At 44.7% G+C, this 17814-nt stretch overlaps 6 protein-coding genes across 6 annotated transcripts; 3 read left to right on the forward strand and 3 right to left on the reverse strand.

The window, feature by feature from the left end:
* Positions 1 to 449: 449 nt before the first annotated feature.
* Positions 450 to 1835, forward strand: N7471_010311 (uncharacterized protein; the record flags this gene model as incomplete). The annotated part of the gene is made up of 2 exons (XM_057283030.1): positions 450 to 1615; positions 1670 to 1835. The coding sequence occupies 2 exons, from the start codon at positions 450 to 452 to the stop codon at positions 1833 to 1835; spliced, it is 1332 nt and encodes a 443-aa protein (XP_057132009.1).
* A 3710-nt stretch (positions 1836 to 5545) lies between these two features.
* N7471_010312 (uncharacterized protein) lies at positions 5546 to 6568 on the forward strand (the record flags this gene model as incomplete). The annotated part of the gene is made up of 3 exons (XM_057283031.1): positions 5546 to 5579; positions 5666 to 6037; positions 6093 to 6568. The coding sequence occupies 3 exons, from the start codon at positions 5546 to 5548 to the stop codon at positions 6566 to 6568; spliced, it is 882 nt and encodes a 293-aa protein (XP_057132010.1).
* Positions 6569 to 6612: 44 nt separating this feature from the next.
* N7471_010313 (uncharacterized protein) lies at positions 6613 to 7720 on the forward strand (the record flags this gene model as incomplete). The annotated part of the gene is made up of 3 exons (XM_057283032.1): positions 6613 to 6904; positions 6945 to 7045; positions 7154 to 7720. The coding sequence occupies 3 exons, from the start codon at positions 6613 to 6615 to the stop codon at positions 7718 to 7720; spliced, it is 960 nt and encodes a 319-aa protein (XP_057132011.1).
* A 187-nt stretch (positions 7721 to 7907) lies between these two features.
* Positions 7908 to 8090, reverse strand: N7471_010314 (uncharacterized protein; the record flags this gene model as incomplete). The annotated part of the gene is made up of 1 exon (XM_057283033.1): positions 7908 to 8090. One exon carries the CDS (start codon positions 8088 to 8090, stop codon positions 7908 to 7910), a length of 183 nt encoding a protein of 60 aa, XP_057132012.1.
* An 860-nt stretch (positions 8091 to 8950) lies between these two features.
* On the reverse strand, positions 8951 to 9751 carry N7471_010315 (uncharacterized protein; the record flags this gene model as incomplete). The annotated part of the gene is made up of 2 exons (XM_057283034.1): positions 8951 to 9045; positions 9115 to 9751. 2 exons carry the CDS (start codon positions 9749 to 9751, stop codon positions 8951 to 8953), a joined length of 732 nt encoding a protein of 243 aa, XP_057132013.1.
* Positions 9752 to 14014: 4263 nt separating this feature from the next.
* On the reverse strand, positions 14015 to 14287 carry N7471_010316 (uncharacterized protein; the record flags this gene model as incomplete). The annotated part of the gene is made up of 2 exons (XM_057283035.1): positions 14015 to 14065; positions 14126 to 14287. 2 exons carry the CDS (start codon positions 14285 to 14287, stop codon positions 14015 to 14017), a joined length of 213 nt encoding a protein of 70 aa, XP_057132014.1.
* Positions 14288 to 17814: the final 3527 nt, after the last annotated feature.

Below are 17814 nucleotides of genomic sequence, written 5' to 3' on the forward strand. Positions count from 1 at the left end.
GCCCATCTAATTCCCTCACGTAAAGTGCGTGTCATCACGTGCTGCTATTTATTTTTGTTTAAAAAATGGCAGTATTTATGTCATCAACTAACGAGGGAACGACCACGCTAACATTGTGAAATACCCGGCCATATTGTTTTTCTGGGGGCTTGAGGTCAATTATATTTACACCATTATTGGATAACTGGACGAGCTGGAGAAAGCAAAGCAACACAAGAAACTTTGGAGGGTCAGGAATTCTGGTAGGCAATGTGACGGCCGGTTAGTGGTAAGCTTACCAATCCGTTTCGTCTTACCCCTTTTTCTCTCCCTCCTGCGCCTATTTAACTGATCTGGTTGCATAAATCCGGGTCCTTTGCAAAAGAATTTTTTTTACCTACCCAAGCTTGGTGGCTACATTTTCGCTTTTTGTGCCTGCGATAACCGTGGGACTCCACAGCTCCTTGGAAATGACTCCGGCGGAGGAATTGCTCTCACAGGGACGGATCTACATCCGCTCTGTCCTTGATATTCTCGAAGGATCGGAATCGGGAGAGCGACTGACCGCTTCTCTGGCCCACTTTTGTCAATTCCAGGTGGATTTGCAAACGAGTTCGGACGATGATCGACAAGTCCTCGAGAATATTATTATCAGCCAGTGTGAAGTTGTTGTCAAAAGGTTAAAGAGCAAACTGGAAAACGCCAGCGAGCCTGAAGGGTACATACACAGTTTTTTCAGTGACCGAAATCCATGGGAATGCCTCACAAAAGACCTCGAAAGAGCCGTTGCAGCTGCAGGTATTGAGTTTTATTACATCTTATACAAACGTTCTGCTCAGCAACACAACCAAACGCTTGAGATGATCGCCGGACGGCAGAGAACAGAAGCGGTGCGAAGTTGGCTCTCCTATCCTAAAGACCCCGCCATTTTCCTACATGCACTTGATAATCGCCTCAAGGGAACGGGACAGTGGTTTACTAAGAGCAAACAATTTAGCGATTGGTTGACAGCAAAGGACAAATCTTTTCTTTTGGTTCACGGGACCGAAGGATGCGGGAAATCTTTCCTTTGTGCTACGGCTCTCCAACATGTAAAGCAACACAGACGTGAACAAGATTCTGTGGAAATTGGAGTTGCCTGTTTCTCCTTCGATGACAACCCAAAGCAGGGACCAAGGCAAGATGAAGCCGATATGCTACGTTCGCTGCTGTGGCAACTTTCCGGCGAGTTGGATGACGGGCATAAGCACCTACATGAGCGTCTGCGTGATTCAAGCTTCACAAATGATTCACTTTGCCGTTTCCTGCTCGAAATCGTCAAAATGTTCGGTCGGACGTTCATTCTGATAGACGGCTTGGGTGTAGCCACAAGCACTAAAGTGTCAAAGGTCATCGAACAAATGCGTGAATCTTGCCCATCTCTTCATCTTTTGGTCACAAGTCGTGATGTTCCCGAGGTGTATGAATACTTCAACGCCGAACAGAATGAAACCGTCGCTATGAGCAATCAAGAAGGGGTTCAATGCGACATTTCTAGCTGGGTTACCCAAGAACTTGACAGTCACGTTATGTTATGGCGTTACAAAGATAAACATGGCGAAATTAGTTCTGCCATAACCGAACGTGCCCAATATTGGTAAGTGTTTCTCGAAAACTTCTCTTACAAAGTATTAATCGATATGATTCCTAGCTTCCGCTATGCGGCGTACTTGTTTCATCATATTGGAACAGCCGTTAATGAGAGCCACTTGAACTCTATACTATCAACCATGTCCAAATTGCCTTGTTCTTTGGATGCTGCACGCAAGGGCGATCCTAAGTGGTTCGAAGAAATGGCGAAGAGCTTGGGTACTTAGAACCTTCACCTTTAGCATAATCTGGGATTCATCTTCCCTACATGCATGTACGGTTAGAATACAAGTGTCGCCCAACTAAGATTCTCGGCTGAGTTGAATCTTCGCAATGTATGTCAACTTTGTTCATGTTTTATTGGTGTAGATAATATGGAGTGAACTTAAGAGTTTAGATCCAAGGCTAGCGCCCGCCTAGGCTGCGGCATGCCTTGCAAAGTTGGATATCAATTGCATATTCCAGCGTCCAAGTCCAAACTGCCATTATTTCTCAATATTCAACCGACATCTAGCTAGACCGGGCATCCTATGTTGTTGGCCTCTTCTTTGCGATCGGATGGACATCCGAGCTAAACTCGGGTCGGAGTATAGGTTGATGATTAGTTGAAAGTGACTGTTTGGCAGCTGGCAGCCGGGACCAAATGGCTGTCTCGGCTTGACAAACTTCGGCGGCAACCTAGATGACTGGCCAGGCGAACGCTGCATCTTGATGCATGCATCTACCTTGGCTAATTGTGCTGCCAAAGAGGGGGCCATTTCAAAATGGGCATTATTGCGTTAGATCCATGTGTCTTCCGGGCATATATCTGATTACATACCATTTAGGGTTGTTGGTCAGCCAAGATTTTATGCATGCCGTGTCCTGTTATACGTCTGTCTCTACACAGACTGTAGTTTGGACGTGTCCGAGTAAGATACACAATCAGAAGTCCTCTCGCGGGTGATTCGACGCTAGCCAAAAAAAAAAACAAAAGGCCGCCATATTTGAAGATTTACGTAATACGCTAACGTATTTCACATGCGAGCGAGCTGCGCACACAACCGAGCTGCGCAGCTGAAACACCATACTAAATGCGATATATTCTATACTCACATCTCAACAACCAACGTCTGTTTATTATGTTTTTAAAATGCCGATAGCCATTGATAAGTATTTTTGGTAGTATATATCAATTTTGAATAAATCGAAAGAGTGCATTGTGATGGTATCAAAATTACATCTTTAAAGCCTCTAAATATACAACTATATATCTCTATCATCAAGTTCTTAAATTTCCTGAAGCTTCCTCAATTGACAAAATATTATATAATATGCATTAGACCACAAGGAAAAGCTCATATAGACATGTATTGTTAGGATATCCAGTTGTAATTTATCGCATTTAGTATGTGTATCGGACTGCGCAGCTCGCTTGTAGGCTTCCGCACGACCCAAAACCCAACCCAGTCTGGGTTGGGTCTGGGTTTTACTGGGTCGTGCGGAAGACTACTCGCTTGTGTGCACACAGCTCGCATGTGAAATACGTTACTGAGTTAACATATTTCACAAGTGAGCCGCCCACACAAGCGAGCCGCCCACCCCATCCAAAACGCGTCCAGGAATTAGCACTTAGTCAATTCAACCACCCACCATGCCACCAATTCGCTCCCAAAGCTCCAGAGAATCCACAGAGCAAGAGGGTGGGATCTTACTAGCTATCCAGGCTTTTAAGAATCAAGCAATCTCTTCAATTGTGAACTGGCACGCCTTTTAATATACCGCGTACAACTTTACGCGACCGCCTCTCCGGCCATACTCAACGAAGTACTACACGCGCCAATTCACATAAATTGACTGCAATTGAAGAGGAATCACTTCAAAAATGGATACTATCTATGAATTCTCGTGGATCAGCCCCCCGGCCTTCTACCGTCCGAGAGATGGCTAATCTACTTCTTTAACAACGTGAAACCACCCCGGTTACTTCGGTCGGCGAAAACTGGATGACGAATTTTGTTAAAAGGCACCCTCTCCTCCCTTCCCAATTTTTGAAACGGTATAACTACGAGCGCGCGAAGTGTGAAGACCCGAAAATCATTAGGGAGTGGTTTGATTTGGTTCAAAAAACGATCCTTCAATTTGGAATTGACCCTGATGATATCTATAACTTTGACGAGACTGGTTTTGCTATGGGATTGATACCAACTACGAAGGTTATCACAAAGAGAGCACTTTTACAACAGGATAATCGAGAATGGGTGACGGTGATTGAGTGTACGGGTGCTTCTGGCTGGGTGCTTCCTCCGTGTGTGATTTTTAAAGGAAAGGTCTTCCTTAAATCCTGGTTCGATGGCCTTCCGGAAGATTGGCGCTTTGAAGTAAGCCCTAATGTTTGAACATTTGATGAAATTGGACTTTGCTGGCTTGAAAAGCTCTTTATTCCTAATACTTCTTCACACACGAAGGGGGGGTATCGGCTTTTAATACTTGACGGGCATGGAAGTCATTTAACGCCGAAATTTGATGAAGTTTGCGAGAAAAATAAGGCGATACCAATTTGTATGCCTGCACATTCATCCATTCTTTTACGACCTCTCGATGTTAGCTGTTTTGCGGTCTTAAAACGGTCTTACGGTCAGACAGTTGAAACGAAGATGCGGAACGGGATCCACTCTATCGACAAACTTGACTTCATTGACGCATACCCAGAAGCACGAATTGAAGCTTTTAAACGAGGCAATTAGAAATAGCTTCAAAGCTACCGGTTTAGTACCTTTCCACCCGATCGGGTGATCTTAAAGTTGAATATTCAGCTTCGAACTCCAACCCCCCTTAAGCCGGGGGAGCGAATCAATTCGAAATTTTACACCAAAAACGCCAGCTACAGAGAAAGAACTACGTCGGCAGGCTTCATCAATCAAAGCTTTACTTCGTACAAGATCTCGAGGTCCACCTAGCCCGTCAGATCGTGCATTAAACCAGCTTGTGAAAGGCTTCCGTCTTACAATGCAAGGTGCTATCTTACTCGCGAAAGAAAACAAGGAATTAGGCGCCGCCAACGAGAAGCAGAAGTAAAAGCGTACTCGATCCCGACAGCAGATACCAGCTGAAGTAGGGCTCACAGTTCAAGAAGCTTCTCAATTGAAATACTGAGCCGGTGGAAGCAGATGAGCCACCTCCCTCCCCTCCACGAAGAAGCCCTTCGCCGGCTTTACAACCACGTACACGGGCGCCACCAAAGTGTAGTGGTTGTGGAGAAATAGGGCATAAAATCAATAAATGTTCAGCTAGATAGATGCTTTTAATATATTTAATTTAATGGAGTTTTGGTTGAAATATACGCCTTTAAATTTGGTGGGTTGAATATACTGCGCAGCTCGCTTGTGAAATACGTTAGGCCAAAAGATCATAAGGACAAACAGAGGTTCTGTTTGTCTCTGCAGTGGTGTATATATCAGGCCCTAACATTCATTAGGGACCACAGATCTGACAGAAATCTGGCAGTACGACAATGTTGGGAGCTACTGTAGCAAACTTCGAGGCATTTTTGAAATCTTTTATCATTAATTACAGGTAAAGACTTCTAGAAGCAGAAATTTGGGATGGGATCTGAAAAAAAAAGAAAAAAGAAAACAAGCTACCACAGAAGGGCGACTTTTATTTATCTTCCACTCATCGTATTTTAGGCAAAAGTGGCGTCTTCAACTCTTTAAAAACTCGCTCTTTCTTCTTCCTCTCGTTTTCTCTTTGCATCCCTATTCCTGATAAGGGGTTATTCAATATGCTTGTGATTGCGATAAGTGGAACATTTCCAGGATATAAGCAAGGTGAAGACCCCCCAAGTTGAGTTCGTATCTACTCGGAGATGGTGAGGCTGACACTTTTGATGGATAGATGACTTGAAGGCCTTGATTGTCAGCTGAGGCGCTACTTTCAGAACCTCTGTGACTAGTACATGTACTCATTTGGTGACAAACGAGAACGCCGTTGTAAGGAACACTAAAAAGTGTGAGTCCTGGCTGTGTCTAACCACTCTCCAAGACCCCCTTGCTTTGTCCAGGCTGACCTACGCCAGATCAATCTGCTTGCAGTTTGGCTAAATGTAAAATTGTCTCTCTGGACTGGTTACTCGAATCAGACCTGAAAGGGATACCATTGTCCGAGAAGAGCTACGCACTTGGCCAATCTGCCAGTTCCCAACCTGATAAGTCTGAGAATAATGGCAAGGCCAGAAATGCTGGTTACCCCCTAAATGCAACGCAGTACTCAGATACAAAGACCCAATATGCAACCAAGAGAACCAACATAAATGTCAAACGGGAAGATGACCATGTGCAAGAGTCAAACGAAGGGCAAAAGGACTCTATTAAGGCTGGATTCAAATCACTCCATGTTCCAGTTGATGAGGAGGCATTAAGTCACTTTGAAGAGGCTGCTCCTAAGTCGTGTGAGTCAACATGAAAGCTTCGTAGCACGATAAAGCGACCGACTGATGTGAACAGACCCAGCTGTGCTGATCGACAACGCTGGCGTTTCTTGGGATGCCACTTTGAATCAAACCGTTGCTACTAAAAACGCTAAGAAGTTTTATCGCATCCAGGTCGTATTCACCGCAGTAGACAATACTATCACTTACTGGAATTGGAACCGCTGGGGCCGTTTCGGTGAAAAAGGCCGGTCAGCCTTGCTTAAAGCCAAATCTCCAGATGAGGCTGTTCGCGTTTTCGTGAAAAAGTTCAGAGCCAAAACGGGTCTCGAATGGAGCGACAGACTAAACAAATCGAAGAATGGAAAATACACGTATACCGAGACGAACTACAAGGATGAAAAGAAGCCCGACGACGATAAGCCGCTGGCGGAAAGCCAACTCTCCAAGCCCTTACAGGACCTGATGTACTTTATCTTCGACCAGCGTCATTTCCTCAATGCAATGGGGGAGATGAATTATGATGCTAAGAAGCTCCCCCTGGAGAGCTGAGTAAAGGAACTATTATACAGGGTCTCTCAATTCTCAAGAATATCATGGAGCTGATGGTCAATTCTCAATTGGCGACGTCGAAGTACGGTACTACTTTCCAACAAGCTACCGAAACCCTGAGCAATCAATACTTCACAACAATCCCTCATGTTTTCGGTCGCGAACGCCCTCCAGTTCTATCTACGGGCGATCAGGCCAAGAAGGAGCTTGATTTGATGTTAACTTTGGCTGATATGTATATCGCAAACGAGATTATGAAACAAGCCTCAGCCGTGGTTGGGGTCAACCCGCTCGATCAACGTTTCAAGGGATTGGGAATGAAAGAGATGAGTCTATGTAAGTTCATTGGGATGTGTTGTTACAATATGCTGGCAAGTAAACCTGAGTATCGAAGTGGATCACAAGTCCTTAGAATTCCAAGAGCTTTTAGATTACCTCAAGAATTCATCTGGAGCCACCCATCGTATCCACTACAAGGTAAACACATGTTTTTATTCACTTTCCTGGGCACTGATGCAGTCATTTCTCTACTCCTTCGAGGATAATCCGAGTTTCTATCGCCGTATCTAACAATGGACTTTTCAGGTCATTGATATTTTCCGGATCGAACGAAATGGGGAGGAGGACCGATTCAATTCTTCCATATATGCCAATCTCAAAAGCCAAAATCGCCGTCTCTTATGGCATGGCAGTCGCTCCACGAATTTCGGTGGTATTCTCAGCGAAGGTTTGCGCATCGCCCCTTCAGAGGCACCGGCTAGCGGATACATGTTTGGAAAGGGAGTATATCTAGCAGACACATCAACCAAGTCTGCCAACTATTGCTACTCGCACAGCAGTGGCAATATGGGCCTGCTTTTGCTCTGTGATGCAGAGCTTGGAGATCCAATGCATGAAATCTACCATTCCGACTTCAACGCAGGTGAACATGCAAAGAAAGCCGGCAAAATAGCTACCCTCGGTCGAGGACGAGCGATTCCGGGTGATTGGAAAAATGCTGGCTCTTTCAATACGGCACTGGAAGGTGTGAGGATGCCCAATGTTAGGTCCAAAGTAGTCGAAGACGACAAGGCCAGTCTCATGTACAATGAATACGTTGTATACGATGTCGCTCAGATTCGTCAGCGGTATTTGTTCTTTGTCAAAATGTAATTTCATCTTTTGTTTCTATTCTTTGTGGAGTATTTACCGGTGTTTTTACTCCGCGGCCAGGGAGTTTGCAAACATCTTCATAGCTATTCACAGTATTCTAACAATATAGCGATCAATCTGACGAGCATACTAGTTTGAATAATGCAAGAAAAAGAGAGGAGAGGGAGGGTCCAACGTTTAGGGTTATTTATACCTGGTAGTGGTCACAACGTACGTGGGTCAACGGACGTTTCAGAAGAACGTGCACTACCGCGCTGCCGACAACGGCTGACGATGTTTCCTTCAAAACATCGCGGAAACCAGGAATGTCGTTGACAAAAGACCCGAACAATTTCTGTTCGGGTGCTACTGCTGGGTCATTTGCAGACATTCTGCAAATATATTTTTCAAACTGAACTCCCCATTCTCGGGGAGGGCTTACTCGCCCTATTTATATTTTATACCAGGCAATATAAGCCTGGTGCCTACGGCCCTACAGTGAGCACGTGTGCTCACGTGTTTATTATACTAGGTGCGTCCCGCACCTAGGACATACGTCATTTGGCACGTAGTGCCAAGAATTACTCCATCGAGTAATTTACGCCAGTCTACAGTCTTATGCCAAGAATCGCCTGAAACGTGAGCGGTCAATTCCTGACCGCCCCTACTGGGGTGGCAATACCGTTCCGGTACACGCTCGGTATTCGAGCTAGCCCTTTCGGGCGCGCACTAGCGCTGTCCGGCCAATGGCCGGCGGATCCTCCCGTCTTCTCACGGGCCCCTCCGGTATCCCAATTTCCCCTAATCGGGGAATAATCTTGAGTCTCAAGTCTCAAGCTTTTGGGGCAATGTTATAAGTGAGAGTGGGGCACTCTCTTCCAAAAGCTTGGTCCAATGAGAGGACTGCCGTCCTCTCCCTCTTTCTTTAAGGAGCACCCTGTGCTCCTTATCTTATCTCTTTTTCATCACGTGAAAAAACATCACCTTGGGTGAACTGCCGTTCTTTATCTACAATTCTTTTTTAGCACGTAAAAAAACATCACGTTGCGTAGAGTAAAACTCACTTTTGAAAACGTAGCCCTTGCCCCCCTAAAGGGGGCAACGGGTCGGGCTGCGCCCCCCAGGCAGAGCCTGGGGGCCCCCTTTCTTTTCCACATCAACACTAGATGTGATATATATATATCTGACTATACGTCAAGTCAACTCAAAACATAAAAAATTAAACTTAATTTTCAAATAAAAATACATATTCTACCAATTAGAATCCGCTTCACCCCACCAAGGGGGCATTCCTTTCTCTTCATAAACCCATAGATCATGACTAAACGCATTCGCCCGACCCTCTACTACTCTAATAAAATGTGGACATTCCAACTCTCCACCAGGTGAACTGGAAAACCGAACTCGTAACGTACCCTCACCGAGAATCTCCCGCTGGTCCTTACAAGAGTACTTTGGACCAAGAGCCCTTTCCGAGTCGACAAACGTAAACCCAAGTCCCTCGTAGTAGCCAATATTATGGCTACAAGGCTTAGACATACCTCGCTCGAACAACATAGATTCTCGCGACAGCGTGAGGCTGGGAAACAAGCAATATATGCTTTCATGCGTCGCAAACGTATACATGTGACTGGCCCACCCCACACTGTATACAGCGGTGAATGTTTGTTCAGCGCTCATATGACGAAACGAAATCGTTTTACCATCGCTTCGTTTAAAAACAAGCGAAAGTGCCGGTTTTTCAAACCGCTCAAACATATCTGTCTGATCACGACGGAATGTCTGAACAGGGATATTATCATATCCCTGCTTTACAATGTATTGCCAGAACATGGCACAAGAAGAGTCCCTCTCTTGAGGACTGTGGTATGTTGACACAACACAAAGCTCTGGAACGTCCGACAACGGACGTTTCAGAAGAACGTGCACTACCGCGCTGCCGACAACGGCTGACGATGTTTCCTTCAAAACATCGCGGAAACCAGGAATGTCGTTGACAAAAGGCCCGAACAATTTCTGTTCGGGTGCTACCGCTGTATCATTTACAGACATTCTGCAAATAGATTTTTCAAACTGAACTCCCCATTCTCGGGGGAGGGCTTACTCGCCCTATTTATATTTATACCAGGCAGTATCAGCCTGGGGCCTACGGCCATACAAAGCCACTGACCAGGGGGGAATTGCACAAAGCCAAAGGGCCAAGTCCATGATTCATTTTTAGCAAAGAAGGCGTACAAAGTCCCAATTTAGAAACAAAGACTGATAATCATGAGAAAGCAACCTAGAGGAATGCAAAACTCTTGGCCGATTAGGGCGGGATTGTATAAAAATCCGTACCTAATTTGTACGAAATTTGCCTATCTGGTTAAGCACCTATTATTGGACTCTGTTAATCTATAGAGATGATATATTGGATATGTGGTGGGAATATTATGGTCGCACCCTTCCAAAAATATTTTCAAATTTTTAATCGGCCACCGTAACATTATACCTAGATAAATTACTCTATAATTTGAGGACCATAAATTTTAGTCTTCCGCACGACCCATTTTGGGTCGAAAGCTGATAACCCAGGCCCAACCCAGACCCAGTGACTGGGGCCCCAGAAAACCCAGTTTAGGCCCAGTTCGACCCAGTTTTTGCATAAATTGTGGCATAAATATTTAAATAACATACTGTCATTTTCCTCTGTCATTAACGACAGATAATGCATCAAACAACAAGACATTAGCTACTTCTCTCCAACAGGCTTTGTCAGATGATATTATTATTACCCGAAAAATATGTCTTGCACATGTTATCCAGCTCAGCCTAAATCAGCTTCTTACTCGGATCAAGGCAGTTCCATTGAATAAATCAGGAGAGACAAAGTGGACGGAGAAGCAGTCAAGGCTAGCCCCGGAAAATGCGAAGCAATGTCAGATCACCTCCACATTGAGCAAAGTCCGTTATCTTGCGATTTACGTTAATGCAAGTCCCCAACGCCGAGAGACATTTTACAATCTTCAGACAACAAATGTGAAGATTGTTCCAATCCAGGATGTGAAGACACGATGGAATTCCACATTCCTCATGCTTCGCCGGGCAAAGAGGCTACGTGCTATCTTCTCTTTATTCTGTATAGAGTATGGTTGTGAGGAGATGCTACTTAGCGAGCAAGAGTGGCGTCAGATCGACTATCTTCTTAATATCACTGAGCCTTTCGTTGATTACACAACACAGCTATCAAAGACTCGAGATGTCACTGCCCACTATGTGTTCAAGATCAATAACAAACTGTTTGATCATCTTGAGCGATCACAGGCACAGCTACGCCGAAAGCGCGTCCCATGGAAGAAACAGATGTTAGAAGCACTTGAAGCTGGTCGGTCTAAGCTTGATGAGTATTACTCTCAAGCTGATGATATTCGAGGAAATATCTATGCAATTAGTCCAATGCTTGCGCCAGTGAACAAATTCAAATTCTTCCTCTCCAGCGATTGGGATCAAAAATGGCGAGACACCTATCGACTTGCTTTTGAGCAAGCCCTTATTCCATATTAAGGGCAGGTTAGAAGTGGTGGTTGTGATCCACAAAGCTCAAGACTAGAAGAGATGCTTGATGGAAGGGATATACAACCACGAGGTATTACTGATAAAATCAGTCAATATCTTGATAGCGGTAAGTAAATATAAAGAGTATATACTATAACGATACTAACCTATAGATAGATACTATTTCTACTAGGCCGCTTACTTTCTGGAAAGAGCACCAAGCTCGCTTTCCAGCTATTGCTGCACTTGCGCGAGATGTACTCTCATTCCCAGCAACTGGCACAGGAGTCGAACGCCTCTTTAATACCGCTCGAGATATCTGTCACTATCGTCGTGGTAGAATGAAGACGGAGACCATTGAGGGGTTAATGATGTTTCTTTATACGATGAAATTTGATATGGAGGAGCAGGAAGTCAAGTTTCTCGAGAAATCCTTCTCGCATGACGAGCTTGAGGCGGCAAAAGAAGAGAGGGAGGAGAAGCTTAGTGAGGTTGAGGTCAATCCAATTAATGATACAGAGCAGGAGGATGAACCGGGGGAGGGTTCCTTACCTACAAGTGAACATAGTCATCTTTGCTCACAATCATTACCAAGTAACACTATATATATAGGAATACCATTATCTTCACTATCAGGAAAAGGAACAGCAGCATCATCATGATCACTATCCTCATCGCCTTCTTCTACTCCCGTTCCAAGCTCATCATCCCTTCTCCTCTTCTGAGAGGACCGCGGGGGTATTACTGAAACAATCAGACCGGGCGTGTCTTCTAGTTCAAGTTAATCATCGCTAATCAAATCAACGAGATCATTATCTGGATCCTGCGCGTCTCTTTCTTCTTCCGCAATCGCCTTTTCTTCCTTCGTAAGAAAATCCCTTACAAAGGCAAGCTACTTCTCTTCGGTATCGAAGCTAGTTGTACTAGTGGGTTGTGGTTTAGAATCCAACTGCCGAAGCGATATGTAGGTTACCACGACTTTGTGTATCCATGCACGTACGTGTAGAGTGTGACACTTCCTCGAACGAACTTAGAGCCTCGCTGAAGCCTTTCGTGGTTTAATTGCCGTTTACGTTGTGAAGCTGCCCTCGTGGCGCGCGACTTCGGAATCTTTGTTGACTTGTACGTAGTTGGAATATTGAAGGTGCGATTCTAATATCAATCAAATATTACATGGTATTGAAAAATTAGGCGTTCCATACACCTCCGGCGCTGAAGGGAGCGGAAGTCTAGTTCCGCCATGTATTTTTTGTTCTCAAGGGCCGTTGTTCACGTAGCTACGCCAGGTCAACACGCTGTATTATAGACCCTAAGCTAGATGGTATCTAATGTGTGGGGCAGAGGATAATCCAAGTTGTTTTGATATATGATAGTATTTTCATTTGATGGACTGGTCTTCAGTTATGGTGAAGGTATCTAAAAGATGTTTGGGTACACCGCCTCATTTCGGCACGTCACATATACATTTGAAACTTGGCAAGAACGGTTGTATATGGTTTAGTCAAAAATAGATAAGATCTGATAGTTTGATTGGACTTGAACTGTACCAAAGTTGATGAATGAGGCGAAAAATAGAGTCTGAAGATGAATTAGTGTGCCAAAAATGAGTTAGGTCTCAAATTATTTGTAACAAAAAGCAATACATCCGCATGAAGCATACACCTCCATACACCTTTTGTGCTTTATTGACAATGAAAGGGGCCATGTTGAATTCCGAAAAGGCTCTCGATTACCTTCGAAAACATGGTATTGTGGGCTTGTTTCTTGCGCGCGGAGGCGAACAGCTCGACCGAAAAAAGGCGATCAACCAAGTAATAGATAAAGATCCGGGTCATATGATTATGTTGAGAAGTGATAGCTCTGAAAACAACTCGATGCTCCTGTTATTGATAAGAGATGGGTTTGTTCAAGCTCGGCCAGACTGGGATTTTATCAAACATATTGCGGAGGATTTACATGGAAACGAAGACCCCATAATCCGGACAAGAGACATTTCGGTTTCCACCATGGCTGGATCTGAGTTTTGGGGCAGACTACTTGGTATTATATGCCCACCAAAGAAAGCGCAGCTGGCAGGACGACTCGCAGGGACAGGGTGGTAAGAAAGCATTCGCTGCTTGGCTTTTTGGGCTTCTCTGACCCTGAGCTCTTATGTAAAGGGGATTGGTAACGGGACACCCCCTCCCATAATACGACACCCCTATGCCTGAGTTTGGCCTAGTTTTTGGGTGTTCACCACGCTGATGCCTATTCTACCAGCCCAAGTCCTGTAGTTTTGAATTCCGGTTTGCATAGTAAACAAAGCACTGTATTACTCAGAAAAAACGCTTGATGTCACCTAGTGTATTGCGTAATTGTCTGCATTTTTATAGCTAGTAATACATGAAGTCTGTATATCTATTTATGCCTGGCCCTCGCCTCTGTGTCCTCCAAGTCCCACCTCCGCACTAGCAAGGTTTAGATTCAGGTCTGCACCTTCACCCGGATCACGACCCACACCCCGAGCAGCGCCACGAGCAGCGCCCGGCCCTCGGCCCCGGCCCCAAGGTTCTTCCCATGATGATGGATCTCGATGCACAGAGCGTTCATGAGCGGATAAAAAGGGTTCGGCTAGCGGGTCGCGTGAAGATCGGGAGTTTTTTTAAGCTGTAGTTGCGACGGCGTTTGGGCGCTTGGCAAGTTCCTGGCTCCGCGCGGGCGACCTCGCCGGCGTGCACGAAGCGGATCCTATACGAGAAGCAAAGAGTTGATTGGCGGAGCGTCTTCAACAGCGTACAAATGCTAATGCTCGTGGAACAACTGCGGACTGAGGCTTCTGCTTTCGTCTTCGTGCTACCGGAGTATATGGGTACAGGGAAATCCAGATGTTCCCTTCGAATTGCTGTCACATACCGGTGGATTTGGCTTAGCATGTTCCCTTTCGTACTGTGCGTGCATTTTCTTCGTAAGCTGAATTGCCCATAATGAGATAAGGGTATATAGAAGCTTGAAGAGCTTAGGCGGGGGTAGTATCGGACGACGGATCTTTTGGTCTGCAGCAACTTGTTGGAACATCTTGAATTGGTGCTCCACCGCGCGGGTAAAGCTAGTAACTACTCCATGCAGGTCATTCGTTGAACCTAATTAGATTGATAAGATTAGTCAAAACTGAAGGTTGAATTGAAGGGTATCGTCGTACGTATCTGGAAATCTTGCTTAAGCAGCCAATGGCCCCCTCAGTGCGTGATGTCGCAATCCCATCATGGTGAAGATAATGTCTGGAATGACAATGGAGAAACGTCTCTGGGCAATCACGAAGCCATTCCTTCTCCATATATGCCAACACCTCGGTGAACAGCGGATCTGTATATCGATCTTTGAAGATAGCCCACTGCAGGTCTTTTTTCTTCGAAGATTGTAACGTAAACAACCAGATTCCAGCACCTAAGCATCTGGTTTCCACCCAGCTGAAGCTTTATTACGGCATTCGTTGCGTTCTGCTTTGGTGAGCTTGCGGGAGGGATCGATACCAGCTTCAAGACGGGCTTCGCGGCGGGCTTGCGCTACGGCATCTTGGATTGCTTGGCTAGCATTTTTGATGATATTCATAATGATGTGCCAGATACAAAGCATGTGCCTTGTATAAGGGAAGACGGCTTAGATGGCATTGATGAGCGCATCTTCTTTATCGGTGAGAATTGTACGCGGAGGGTCAAGACCGAGGGATTCGTAGACTTCGTAGAGGCAGCTAAGCAGTACCTAGTAAAACATTAATATGTAGTAGCACATCTTTATCAAGACCACTCACTTCGTACATATCATCAAGGCTCATCTCTCATAAAAGCAAACGCTATATGGAAGGTTGATCCAATAGCAGCAAACCCACGATATCAAGTAACGGGAGACTATATCGTTTAGTTATATATGTGCAATCCATAGAAATAATCCAAGGGTTCTTTTGAAGCCTCGTAACGCTTGTCTTATGCATCAGAACAACGAAGACACATGATCATTGTCATCCAACTCATACTTAAAGATCCATTTTTCATCCTTTGGGAGCTCCATCAACAGCGCTTGAAGAGGCGAACGATAGATCTCACTCGGCTTCTTAGCATTGTAGATATTCTATATAGCGGATACAGGCACAAATCTCAAAGTCAATATAAGGATATTTACCAATATTTTATCTTTTATAGGTACTACTGCCATCTATTAGTATAGATAAGAAGTCCGTTTATTTCTACCTATTTTATTAGATTTGTGGGGGAGGTTAGAAGTGATAAACCTGGGCGGGAAGCTTTGGTTCAAAATTCCGAATCGGGTTAGCGTTTGGACCGAAAATTCCCAAAAGGGAAATCTTGGTCGAAAATGTAGAAGCTATCTGCATTTTGGACCACATCAAATCTTTCAATTTTTAAAATATAATATATGCTGCTTTGTCCTCCGTATATAGTAAACAATGTGACACTTTCCCGATTTCTGACCCCAGTGACAAATTCTAGCGGTGAAGTATCGTAGTGTCCGTAGCGCCAGGATATGTATTTTATGTGGTGCGAAATGGTGTAGTAGATAGTAGTCGAAAATACAGGAGTTTAGTATACTCCAAAATGCAGGTGGCTTCTTCTGCATTTTCGACCAAGCTATAGTCCTGCATTTCGGACTACGCTGACCTCCTACATTTTCGTCTATCTCGAGCCTTGAAATTCTTAATCTTTAAATACTAGTTGGCCCTCCTCTATAGTAAATAGTTTTGCACCACTGCGATTTCTGACCGCGGTCAGAAAATCTGGCAGTAAAGCATATCAATGCTAATATTGCGGCGAGATGCAATTTGCGTCGCCCGAAATGTGGTAGTACATCGCCGTCGGAAATGCTTCAGAATCTCCTGGTTAGATATGCAAGACTATGGCCAATGATATAGTAGGAGTACAATCTTCCTTTGCTACATCGATTCTTGTTTAACCAATTCCTCTCTTATGAAGAAGGTAGCCTTCTATAATGGATGAATCCTCCCTTCTCCTAATTACCCTGAAACTTCTCCTACTATATACGTTTGAATTCATCAACTAGTCATGTCGCAAAGCCAGCAAACCGAGGCTGGATCGTCTCAGTTTATTCTGTTCAAACCCGAGCTCGACGACTTGTCATATATTACTGCCTCTCAGTAGGTATTTGATAGCTACAGTTCATCGTTTGTTCAACCGTCTGTTCCTTCGTCAATCGCTCCCGAAGCGGAGTTTGAATGCTTTCAACGAGTCGGTCCTGGTAGGAGAGGCCAGTACTTTCTTTACGACGCGATGAATCATAGTTACTGGGTCGATTGGTGGTTACAGACTGACTATGGATCTAACAATAAGATCACTTGGAACTCACAGCATGGTTCCGCTTCGGAGACCTGGAAAGAGTATGAACAAGTCGCGCATACAATTACTGGGAGCCCAAAGGTTATGTGTAAGCGTTGCAATGCAATTCTTGAGCACCCCTATGCTACCAAGAAGGATGCTAGTACCAATGGGAAGGTTGGCCGTCATGGTACAACAACTATTACTCGTCATCCTCAAACCTCAGCCCGCCGAAAGGCTAAAGGGATACAGCAGCAAAGGGGGGGGACTGAGAGGGTTTCTTCAATCGGTATGTATAATGGTATATCATTCTTTAACACTACTAACTAGTGATTTCAATTAAACTAGGGTGAAGATATAGCCGAAGTACCTTTCTCGCAAGAGGCCTGGAACGATCAACTCTTACAATTCATGATTTGATGGCTGCATCAATCCAAAGCATTAAGTCTCTCTCCAGAAAGTATGGAGACCAAGCTCATGGATCTTCTTGTCGATTATCGCAGGATCATTTCTGGCGTTTGGCTGGCTCTCCGTTCGAAAGTTGCCAACACAAAGATAACCAGGATTCTTGTTGGAATTATCCGGAAGTTCTCGGTGAATTTGTACAAGAGATCAAAAATCGAAAATCCTCTAAGCAGACAACTGACAGACGTTCTAATTCCTTTGTGAATGGCGCCCCAGTATTTGGAGGACAGGGTAACTCCAAGACTATTTCCACGCTTTTTCAGTCAACCGAGATTCACGACTCGGTACAGAGTAGGATTAGACAGTGGAACTCCTTAACCAAGGACGGAGGAATGTCCCAGTGAAGAGATTTACTAGTATTGAGCTTAATCTAGGGATCTTCTAGCTGCATAATCTGCAAACCCTATAATGAAAAATTCTCCTTCTAATCCCGTTTCTGTTGTCATCTTAGCAGCACATGTCTGATATTCAAACCAAACACCGAATCAGACAATAGCCTACCTAGTCTTGGGACCTTCACTGCCAAAGATTTCAGATAGTCTTTGTTTCATTGCGTATTACACATGGTATATATAACTGCTGCTTTGGAGCTGATCTTCTCGAGGTGCGGTGAACTTTACGCTCATGACGTTTTGCCGCATCCTATATAAGATCATGTGAAGGTCTTTCGCCTGCGTGAGAACTGAATAAACGTCAATGGTTAAATACTCCAGTTGTTCCTCACCTAGAACATCCCTGCGATTATTTTTAAGGCATTCTATAATTCTGCCGATGCTCTCACGTTCCTCCTGGGAG

This window comes from Penicillium samsonianum (genome assembly GCF_028829775.1).
Source record: "Penicillium samsonianum strain IBT 33392 chromosome Unknown utg000006l_segment0_segment0, whole genome shotgun sequence".
NCBI lineage: Eukaryota > Fungi > Ascomycota > Eurotiomycetes > Eurotiales > Aspergillaceae > Penicillium > Penicillium samsonianum.